Genomic DNA, 12,031 nt, shown 5'->3' with positions numbered 1-12,031 from the left:
TCTAAAAGGCATGGTTTTTGGAGAACGATGCTTACCCAGCACTGTCCTGAAGGTGTCTCGAGTCAGTCCCTCTGTCCCCACCTGCAAATAAGTATCTGCTTTAAAAAAAAAGAAAAAAAAAACCACCACCAGAGCTGGGGACCATTTGGATAAATTGTTGAGCTGCCCTAAATCTCTTCTGAATCATGCTATCTGAGCTGGAGCCGTAACTGTTGAGGAACCCCAAATCTGTGTTCATCTTTGGAAATACTGCCTGTAAAGTTGGATGATCACTGTTGCTTCTGAGGTCATTTCAGTGGTGAATCTGATAAGAAGACATGATTCACCCATCTGGTAAGGGAGCCTAGCTCCTCTCGCTATGAGCAGGAGCTTCCCCTGGGCCTGGGTTTCCACCGTAGCCTCAGGGTCCGGCTGCAAACCGTAATGTGTGCCAGGAAATGATTATTTGCTTGATCAGTGCAATTATATGTGCATGCACCTACTCTCCGGGAGAAACCTTCATTTCAGGAGAACACCAAGTTCTGCTTAGCCATTTTGGTCACTGGGCCAAAATCCTTACACTTAGCACTTTGGGCAGTGGATCTTATTTTCCTGTTTTTTTGATAATTAACCTTTGCATCATTACTCTCAGAGAAGACAAGTCTCTTTTCAGCAAGGGGAAACTGAAGCATAGGGTAGAGATTATCTGCTTTCCACCTATCTCCATCCAAAAATCTTTGAAAAATCTGCCCTTCCAGCAGAGCAGATCCGTTCCTGATGCACTGTGCTGCATTTACAGTGTGACTCTTACCTGCTGAGAAAAGGTAAACCTAAATTTTCTTTCCTGGGAATGGAAATTTAACTGTGTCCCAGTGGTTGTTTTTGGTGGGAAAGGCTGAGACTGAGCAGCCATGATTTCCTCCATCCCCTGTGCTCCCAGTCTGTTGTCCCAGAGTCTACTTCTGGGAAGCAGGAAGGCTGAAGGAACCGCCAGCTTCCTCTCCTAGGTGATGGTCATAGTTCAGTCCCCACAGTAACTTCTTTGGGAAGAAGCTGGGAGTTTCTGTGAACTCCCCTACTAGTCTAGGACAAGGATTAAGTGCTCCAAGTGGTCTTTTGGTTTAATTTGTTGGAGTTTGAGGTTTATCAGCTCAACTAGAGCTGTTCTGAGGTTAGAAGGAAGCTTCAGGCTTCCTCAGACACCTGGAATGAAACCTTTTCTTGAGTGCAGATGTGCAAGGGCTGGAGGAAACAACTGGCTGTTGCTCTATGGACTCTCCCTAGATGGTCCAACTCATTCAGAGGAATTTGTTCATGTGGTGGTGGTTTCATTACTACGCAGTTGCACTGGGAAAAGCCCAGTGAAGCCAGGGGGAAACCTTCTGATTTGCGTACCACAAGCTGTGCCTCGGGTATTAAGGATAACAAGCCCCAGGGTTTAATCTTAATGCACGCTGATGTAGGGCTGACTAGTTGGATGGGAAACCAAAAGGCTTTGTTTGCCAAGGTGTAACCAAAGTTGTCTCTCCAGGGCAGCACATGGTAGCTCTCCTCTGTGTCTCCCCCCGTGCGCTCCCCAGGAGCCCTGCCGCAGCCTTCCCTCTTGCTATTAAATTCAGGGCCTCTTCCCAATGCATCATCTCCCTGGATGTATCCAATTAAGGCTTGTTGACAGCCCAGAGCAGACGTATACCCTCAGGATTAGAGGCATGTGTACATCTTCATATAGGGCAGGACAATAACTGGGTGTCTGGCTGGCTTGCTGGGAGTGCGGTGTGAGAAGCTGAGCAGCTTGGAGAGGGAAAAGGAGCCAGGAAGAAAGAGATTTGCACCCTCAATTATCCTTGCATGTGGAAACGCTGTGTGGTGAGGGTTGCGTGTGGTTTACACAGTGTGTTTACATGGTCCATAACCCTAAACAAAGCTGAAAAGCATGACTTTAACTCTGGAAATAAAAGCGCTGGAAACCCCTGATTTTCTGCACATGAGAAAGTTTTGTTCTTTAAACACACAGATGTTTTTAAATGAAAAATCACTCTTTTGACCTTTCCTGCATGTGATCATGTGGTCAGAGCTGACATTAACCACTGCACGGCTGTTTGCTCCAGCCGCAGGCAAAGCTTAGCGAGCAATCTTCAGAGCTCACAGTAGCACCTGCATTGTCTCACATCTCTTGGAAGCTGCTCCTGCACCCTGTACACACTTGGGGCAATTCAGGGGGTTTAGGTACAGGGATATTTAAGATATACTTCTGTGCTGGAAATGAAAGCATCATGGTTTTTTCTTCCTTGACAGCTGAAAAATATGTGGCTTAATTTTTTTTTTCTTATTTGTCTCTCTTCCTATGAGAATTGTTACCCAAGTGCTTCTAAGCATCTCTGTCCACCTCAGCCACTGTGTTATTCTGATGGAGAAATCCTGATCGAGCTGAAGTTCTTTAGGGATTTGTTGTTGTTGCTTTAGGGCTTTCTCTAACTAGCTGCGTGCTGTCTTTGCCCAAGCAAATTTATAGGACCAGCTTTGGGAAGGAAGGAAGGGACGTTACCAAGTGGATGGTAACAATCCCAATCCAGCTTTGCCTTGCAGGAGTGCCAAACCAGCAAAACTACAATGAACCCAGTGAGTTGGATCCACTAATGTAAGAATAAAAATATATATTCAAGATCCTCCTAAAGTGTGGTGCACATTCTGCCTTTGACAGTTTGATTTTCTGATGCCAGCTGCTCCCGAATGAAATGCTCCAGTCAAAGGGGGAAAAAAAAAAGCTTTTGCTTTACTCACGAGTGGTAAAAGCTTATGGGATGGGATTGTTTTCCTTCAACGCAGCACCCCCGCAGCCAGCCTTGGCCAGCGGTTGTACGCGAGCGTTGCTGTAGTGGACCTTGCTGGTTCAAGTTGGAGACAGGCAGTTCGGGAACCCGAGTGTGCAGCCAACAATAATGTTCTGGCTACTGTATTTGTTTAACCTCGCTCTCCAGTGGATGGATATACAGTCTGCTAAAGCACTTATCAGTCTATAATGCCTTCACACTTTTGTGAGCAGCAATGTGGAAGTTGTAGACAGGAGCTTTTGCTGCAGATTGAAAATGTCTTTTAGCTTTAATGAGGCTGACGTTTGCAAAACTGAAGGTATGTGGTCTTGTTTGGGCACTGTTTCCTTCTGCTGTCTGTATAGTGGGTTGTATTTGGCTGCTATTTCTACCAGTGGATGGATTTGTGAATTTAAACATAATAGCAGAATGCAATTCAGGGCTAATCCTAAGAACTATTCCTCCTAGGTGAGATCCCAGCAGTGCCAGGGTGGAAGATGCTGTTGTCTGAGAGCAGCATCTGTATGTCCTACTGCTGTGTTGAAGATAGCAAACCTCTGAGATGAATAAACAGGAGCACATGGCAAATTGCTCAGTTACACTTTCTTGTGCTTCATATGAGTCTGTATTTGGTGTTGCTGTGCGCTTGGAGCTGTTGCTTGCTTTCACATCCTTTCAGGGTGCGTTGCTGAATGGCAAAAGAAACAGGGGCAAGTACAAACTGCACTCATGAGCTTCAGATACTGGTGTTTACTTCTGGGCTTGATTATTAAATCCTGTTAGCATAAATATTTTTGGGGTTTTCTCACTCTTTTTCTGTAGTTTCTGGCCCTCAACTGATGTCTTTGGAGTGATCCTTTGAACTGTGCAAAAATCATCTGGTTAAGGTTTTGTTGTAAAAAACCCCCTCTATATTGTTTTTTCCACAGGTCCAGCTAGCATCCTAGATATTTTGATTACACCTGGCTGGATGTCAAAGCTGATGTGGGTTTGGGATAGGGCCAGTCAGAACTGACTTACATTTTTTTCAGGTATACCATGTGAAGTTTATGGTTTTATGTGATTTTGATTTGAACTCACAGGTTTTAAATGAAGTTTGCTTTGAATCTGGAGATAACAGAAATTCAAAGGAAAGCTCAAAGAATGCAGGTCCATGATTTAGAAATTGAAATGTACTGTTCATACAGACTCTTTGGAAGTGAAATAACTGCATTTTTTGAGAAAGCTAAATTTAATAACACACATTGAATACACATGCAGTCTGGGCCATCATCTAATGGGAAACCCTGTAGCTCCTATTCACTTTCCTGAAACTAAACCAACTTATATGATGAAACAAAATAGCCCTTACATCTCCTACTCATTTCTGAATCACAGCCCTGTGTTACATCCTAAACTCTACGCAAGGAAATTTCCCTTTGGAAATGAACACTATCATTTTTACTGTAAATTATAGGAATTTATCATCATGTCACACTCCAGATGAACTATTGATGCCAATGTTGTATCAAGCCTTTAGCTGAAAAGTGGGGTTCTGGACTAAGAAAGCTGTGGTCACACACTGATTTAATACTGCAACTGCAAGATCCAGGCACCAGCGGCTACTCCAGATTCAGAGGGGAAGTGGCTGTGCTGAGACTGGACCTAGCAACTGGCAATGGGGCTTTATTTTTGTTCTGCAGGAGACGTAATCTGCTTCCCAATCCCACAGCCAAATCCTGTTCTTCATTACATGGGTAAAATTGACAGATGAGATTTCCTCTGACTTCTAAGCCAACTCAATCTGGGAGTAATATAGCATCAGTTTGTTACCCCGGGAGTTTTATCAGCTTCCAGTTGACAAAGTTTTTCTGTTGATCACCTGCCTGCATGCCTTTGTCCTGGAGCAGGACATGCTGCCGTTTTTCATCTTTTGCCATCAGACCTTTAAGTATCCCACTGAAAACAGGCAAAAGCAGACACAGAGCACAAAACTTAGTAAAACTGTGTTATGAGACACAGAGGACAAGGAGAGAAGCTGCAGTTCATGAGCATCAGAGATAAGGGAAAGTTGCTGCTGAGGAAGAAGCAGCAGACTAGAAGGTAAGGCAGCTATTGAAAGAGGGAGGATGCAGCTTTCTCTCATCATCTTATGCTTATAAACCATGCCGCTGAATTTCAGATTTACTTTTGTTTTTTTGGCTTTGATTTCATGACAACAGGGTATTTTAACCTCGTTGTTAACACACAGGAAAGATTAACTTCGAATACTCTCCTTAAGGCCAACCTGAAATGACCCAATGCCAACTTTCATAGTTGGGCAGACAACTGTTGACTCAAATCTTCTGACAGGACAGATTCAGGGCACTAATAAAGAGACTTGTCCTAAAGCATTTCTGACCAGAACCCAGAGCAAAATTTCTGCTGTCTCTTGAGTCTGTGTACAATCTCTGTCTGAGCTGTGTGGGGTCCTGAGGTTTAAAATGGTCGTAAGAATCAGCTGATTTTTGAGGCATTTGTTGGAACCCAAATGGTGGCCTTTTTAATGGATCAGTGCTCATTAATGTGGGCAATATAAGTTAATTTTTTTTGTAACTCCAACCCAATTCCCAACCTAAATGAGAAGAACAGTGCAACAGCTTTCAGAACAGATTGGAGGTCTGTGCTGCATTCAGCAAACTGGGTGGTGTCCATGTGGCAGTCAAGCTGCCTTATAATATTGGGCAATAAACACGCAGGAACCTTTCTGTTATTTAGCAACTGCACTAGAGTTTCTCATCTTTGGGTAAGATTAACCTTAGGTCTGCAAGAACAATACCACATTTAAGAATAAAAGGTCTGGGTGACTGCCAGCCCCCATGTCTGGCAACGGAAAGAAAGTTTTCATCTGTAAGAGATGTGTTAAAATGCTGCTTATGTCATGGTTGGGATTCTCTGGCATGTGTTGAGTTAAATATAAATAACATTCTGCAGAGCAGTCAGCTAAAACCTGTAGATTAATTAGGTTTCATTATTATGGTTGAAATCTGTTTTTTAGCTGGATCTTCAAACACCAGAATATGTCCTGTTTGTGCCTCCACAGGTTTCATATCAGCCCATGAGTATTTCCATGTCCAACCTCACTCAGGATGTTGTGTGCTCCACAAATAGTTGGTACTGTGGCTTTTACCAACAGATCCTGTTCCTGCTTGTTCTGTGGTTGCTATTTTGCAAATGGGACATGGTATAGCCCATTTTGTCCCAGAAACCCACAGTGTTTTCTGTCTGATTGCAGCCATGGCAGCAACACAGACCCTAGTAGAAAGGAGGGAGGGAGAAGCAGCAGCCCCACATCCGGGGCATGATAAACACCTCCACTCTTCTCCTTATTTCCTGATGGACAAGTGCTTGCCATGGCCCTTCACAGCCATACGTAGCTTGAAGGCAGGGCTGGAGGAAGCCCCGCCATGGAACAACAGATGGGATTTTGGGAGCAGACAGCTCTGTGCGCTGGAGATTTGCTCTGTTTGCAGCCGCCTGTGGGCATGCAGACAGGCACAGCCACTCCAACCGCGGCGTCAGCCGTATGTCAGAGCTGAGTAGGGCAGCATCCTAGTTTAAATAGCAGCTTTGCTTGTCTGCATTTAGAATAATTTTGATGTTACGACATGAGAGATGAGAATCACCAGAGTATGCAAAGCCTGTGGTGTCTGACTGTGCTTGCTCGATGAGAAGGACAGCGTGGAGCAGCATCTGTTTGTATTTAACCTGCTCCTGTGGGGAGGTGTATCCTGCACACGTGTATGTGCTTGCTTGTCCTTTCTCTTGGTAACATCTGAGCACCTTTTTGTGGATTTTACCCTCAAGATACCCATATGGTGTGGGGGAATATCATCCTCATCTTACAGACAGGGGCCTCAGGCCTGGAGAAGCCAAACAGAAGGTCGTAATGGGGCCATGCACTGGACTCAGTCTCAACACAACTGCGTCCAGTGCCCAGTCCACAGGATCGGTTGTGGACTGTATTTTGTCTGCAACAGGAGCCTGTCAACACAACTTAACATTGCTTGAAGTCATAGGATGGCTGGGAATCGTTCACAAGGGTGCCTTCCAAAATTTGCTCTTCAGCAAATTTTCCCATATTACCTTGGAGGAAAACATTATGAGGAAATGGAGTTGATTGCGATAGTCAATGCGTTTTAGATGTGGCAATGAACTAAGCGCTTCTAATATATCACTTTTCCCTTTCTGCTGACACATTCCTCGGTCCCCTTGAGGAAGAGAAGGAAAACAGGAGAGGCGGTTTGAAGAACATGTTGTCCCTGTGATTGACAAGAGGTTGTATAAATCAGTCAAAGGGAATCCTCCAGGCATTCCCTCTTGTGGGAAGATCCCACAGTGCTCCCTGGCCTTGTTCATTCTGTCTCTTGATGTTTGTGTACAAAATGTGTGGGTGGGAGACGAGCTGGATTAGAACCTCTGAGAGGAACAGACATCGTCTCTTTTAATTGAAAGCAGCTTCCTAGGGAGGGGTATGAGCTTCCAGTAAGTAGACACAAATAGTCCTCAAATGCTTTGGAGCAGATACTAAGCTCCTGTGGATCCCAGTTGCTGTGTGGGTCTGAGAAACTGGATAAGCACCAGTGACTGAAGTTTTGAGTCCTGCATGATGCCGTCGTTCTTCAAAGCAAATACTTTAGTGTTTGGTAACACCCTGAAATGAAAAGTACATTTATCCCTTCTTCCCTCCACAGCTGTCAGGTGCTGTAACTGCTGGTTTGCATCACTGTAGCAAACTGGAGGATGTTAGGAAACAATTTATTTCTCCTAAGGGTGAATTCCTATGAGTTTGTAGCCGTGAGGAGAGGTGATGTTCTGTCTTCCAGGCCAGTGGACCTAGTAGTGGTACTGCAGTAGTAAGTGCCTTCACACTGCTGCCATCTTCTAGGGATGCCTTAAAGGGAGAAGTGTGACAAGCTTTCCCAGCAAATACTTCTCAGACTTTGCAGTTGTGGTGTGACCCTGTGACTGGGTAGAACTGAAAAGAAGATGTATTTATCATGTGCATTAGAGCCCATTGAGATGGTGAAGTCTGCAAGTGATAGGGACTGTTTATCCAATCTGGTTGTTATTACAAAATCTTAAAGATTTTTTTTTACCATTAGCTAAGTTTACTAGAGAGCAGCTAGTGCAGAAGAGACTTTTCTAGCTACTCCTAATGTCGTGTCTGCTAGACTTTTCCCACGCTTCCCAATTATACTCTTCTCCTAAAAAGAACTTTTTACCCCAGTACCACTTTGAAACTTTTGTCTGAGTAGCGATGGATCAGCCTCAGCAGGAGGAAGCTTATCTAACCTGTTCAAGCCAGAGCAGCCTACTGACTCTGCACACCTCAGCTGCTCATGTCTCAAACACAGGCTCTTTATGCAATGTTAAGATTTTTTGCTAATATTCTCGGGCAGAAGCAGAAAGTGCTGGAGTTCACACACACACACAAATCAAACAAGACATTTCAAAGTTATCATAGATTTCCAACCCACCTCAGCAGTGGTTTATTTTGGGTTTGATTCAAACTTTTGGTGAAGGTCTGGGTGATTTCTTAATACAGGTTTTCACTCATCCATTAAGTGGCACTTAAAATGCACCAGACGTGTTTCTTTCAACCACGTTTTTGGACCAATAGAGCAGGAGGAGATATAAGAATAAGAACAAAATCATATAAAAGTAATGAGACCTTTGTTCATGTCAAAGAGCTCTCTGACCATATAAATTGCAGATGTGGGCAAGATAAATTCCCTAGCTGGAGAGGTATTAAAATAAAAACCATGCTCTCAACAAGAGACAGGCTGCTGAAAATGCAAGAAGGGAGAATTGCGAAATGGTACATGTCGAATTGCTGGCCTGAATTTCAAATGCCAAAGATAGTTTATGTAAAGCCTTGCTCTGCTGTAAAATGTAACACTATCCACTGGCTAGCCTCAATGAAGCTTGGTCCCAGTTGTTTTAAAAAATAAATAAACTAAAAATCTTCTTCCAGCCCATTAAAACTGATTTATGTTTTGCCCATAGATTCCTCTGTGCTGGATCCTGAAGGACTCGGATTATAGAGGTGATTACCTCACTTTTGGCCAATCTGGTTTCTCGTTCCCAGGCATCCCAGACTCTCTTTACATCACCCATACTTTGCCTGCTGAGACCAAAACAGCAGAGCCATGTACAGTTATTGAGTGGGCATAGGATTTTGAGTGTTTTAAAACATTTCTGTTAATTCTCTCATTTCACTTCAGGGCTTTCTTTTTGTTTAAATAATCAGGGCAATTGTTTATGGAAATAACTTCACTGACAGCACATCACCACCCAATTGCTCAGTGCAGGCTCCGGTCTTGGAAAGAAATCTAATACTGTCCCCAAGAATACACGGCTCCAGTTAGCACCTGGGACAGGTAGTCTGAGTCGTCAGTCCTAGGCTCTCCTGTGCTAGCACAGCCACTGGAGATGGTTTGGCCTCTTGAGTTACCTTCATAGCTCCATTGCCTCTATACTGTGTAACCACAAGTAATTCCCTCTGTCCCCATGCCCCTGGTAGTAACAGTCACTGAGCTCACCAAAGTGTTGTGAAACTTAACAGGTACACTTCAGATGCTCCCAGAGCCTCAGCTGGAAGAATCTGTTTAATACAGTTGCAGCTGTTTTCATGATGGACATTTTTTCTCTCGTTCTTCTTTGGGGAATGAAGGCCATGGTCATGCCTGGTCCTTTTTTTGAAGCAGCTTCTCTGAGCAGTGTGATTTCAGGGTAAATCCTACCACTTCTTGCAGCTTCATTTTCACGTCTTGCATACTGACAGCACTGCAAGGCTCTCTGGTACTTAAGTTCAGACATTTTCTTCTTTGAGCTTTTCATCCATACCAGCCATTGGGATTTGTATACTTGTTCTTTACTGACAAGAGCAGTTTGCTTATAATCCCACTGCTGCCTGCTGTGAACAGTGCTGTAGGTGTAGGAAGAAGGCGATACCACTCGCAGAACCTAGTTAACAAAACAAGAAACGAGTTTGCTTAAATTGGGTTGTAGAGACAGGACTTTCCTGCCTATACTTGCTTCCAAGCTTACATGGCCATCTGTGGCTTCCCTGGGGTTACAGTAACATGCAGGTTTAAATAGGACATTGCTTGAGTACTGTGGAGAGCATCTGCAGACTGTCTGTGCTGTGAGTTAGTATGATCAGAAGTGATCGCTGCTTTGACTCCAGTGAGAAGAGTTGTGGTCCATTTGTGTGGGAGCAAAGCTATTCTGAATGCTGTCAAAGACCTGGTACCAAGTTATGAGGAAACTGTGGGCTGCCATCCAGTTGCTGTGAGCCTTTAACAACTTTTCATGTTTCAATTTTTCTTATTGAGGTGGAAGACCTAGAATAAGCTTTTGAATAATCTCATGACATGTTTGCCATTATTGTGTATTATTTTATTCTAGCAGGACACTTGGACATTTTTCCCCCACTTTAAATAGTCATAATCCTTCCTTACTGCCATCTGCATCTGTTTTGGTGTTTCTTTTTTGTCCTGCAGATGTGTCGAACCAAGGTGATTGACTTGAATGATGGTGTCTCTCAGTATGCCTGGTATCCCTGCACCGCCAACTTCCAGTACTCCCACATGACACAGACCATTTTCTGGCTGAAGGTAGGAAGAGCACGTGTCATTCAGAAGTCTTCTCTTTGCCTGCCTGTACAAAGTTTCTCCAACAGGCAAAATATCATGGGACAGCCTTCCCAGGGTCAAGCTGCTCCTTTCTTTGAAGTCTGTTTAGTGCAAAACAGCAAAACAAAGTCTCTGAGCACTGTCTAGAGACTCAGTGGTGAAGTCCCCTCCTGTGACAAAGCTATTGAGTTTCTGAGAGGTTACAGCCTCCAGCTGCAGGGCTGTTTGACTAAAATTTATCTAGTTTGTGTAGGAGAGATTGGAAGAGAAGACTTCTGTGTGACCTGGGATGGGAATTGTTATTTTTAAAGCCCTACATTGACTCTTGGGTCTTTTTTTTAAAGCCCATCACAGTTCTCTATCTCAGCCTTTGTGGGGCTTTTGTTTTCTCAGGCTTACTTTTCCCAGCCTATGGTAGCTGCGGCAGTCTTAGTGCACTTGGTCACTGATGGGACTTATTACCTGGATCAGAAGCAGGAGACCATCGGTGTGCAGCTGTTTGACACCAAAGAGCAAAGCCATGATCTTGGTAAGATTGTATTTTACTCAACTACCTCTTTATTACTTGCTTATTCTGCTGGTACCCCCATTCACAAACTGATCAATACTCTTGCTCAGTTTTTCCAGGATCAGACAAAAAAAAGTGCTTGCTTAATGCTCCAAGACCGGAGTTTGACTAGAGTTTGTTGAAAATGATGCATTGTTTTATGCAGACATTTCTCCATGGCTGTTCACTGTGTTTTCAGAAATGATTAGACCCTCTTTGGTCATTAAAATAAGCACTATTTCAGTGCTACATGCACAGCACCTCCCTGGAGAGACATTGACAGTGATTCAGATGAACTGCTGGTAGCAGAGAGAAAGGGACCTATACCAGCTGGTGCAGCAAACACTTCTGCTTCACAAGTGTGGTTGGGCAGATCTCGAGTCCTGCTTGCAGGGAGGTTTCCACAGCTATTTTAAAACTTTTCATGCACATTTTTTCAGGTTTGCTGAAGGTCTAACAGCAGGGCCCTTGCAGTCTCAAGCCGATTTGCCTGACAGAGGCTGTGGACCTGCTCATGGTGTTGAAGTGCCAGGATAGTCCATTTTTTTCTCTACCCTGGGCACAGGTCCCTGAACCTGGGAAAAATGTGTCTAATAAATTGTTCTGGCTGCATTTAAGCTCCAGGACCAAGGAGCTCACCCTAAATCCCAACTCTGTGTCAGGGTAGGACTTGTATAATTGCTTTCCAGATGTCCCCTGCTCTTTTTTCTACTGGGCAGAAAGCTGGATATATCACCCCTAGAGCAGTTTTTAAGGAAACATAATCCCTCTTCCCCAGCTTTGGTTTACCATAACTTTGTAATTCTGACCAGTGGAAACTCAAGTGAACTTCTTATTAGTGATGAGAAGAAGGGACACACACAAGTGACAGGTGTAATATGTAATTTGGTGGGGTATGGAGGAAAAGAAATAAAATATGTGTGGTGTCTGTTGTCTGAGAACAAGCTGAAATTCATAGCAAGCTGTGCAGGTTGAGTCAGGATAGCTCCCAGTTTGCCAGAGCCCCTGGATTAGTCGTTGTCTTCTCCTTTCTTAAA

At 43.9% G+C, this 12,031-nt stretch overlaps 1 protein-coding gene across 1 annotated transcript in view; it reads left to right on the top strand.

The window, feature by feature from the left end:
• Positions 1-12,031, top strand: part of PAPPA (pregnancy-associated plasma protein A, pappalysin 1) — a 175,200-nt gene that overhangs the window by 112,740 nt on the left and 50,429 nt on the right. Inside the window, exons 11-12 of the mRNA XM_010189570.1 lie at positions 10,316-10,429; positions 10,841-10,976. Of these exons, the coding sequence (XP_010187872.1) occupies positions 10,316-10,429; positions 10,841-10,976 (250 nt within the window). The remainder of the gene's footprint in view (positions 1-10,315; positions 10,430-10,840; positions 10,977-12,031) is intronic.

This window comes from Mesitornis unicolor, unplaced genomic scaffold (assembly GCF_000695765.1).
Source record: "Mesitornis unicolor isolate BGI_N332 unplaced genomic scaffold, ASM69576v1 scaffold8578, whole genome shotgun sequence".
Taxonomy (NCBI): domain Eukaryota; kingdom Metazoa; phylum Chordata; class Aves; order Mesitornithiformes; family Mesitornithidae; genus Mesitornis; species Mesitornis unicolor.
Note: the sequence above shows the minus strand (reverse complement) of the source record. Positions and strands in the feature narration are given on the sequence as shown.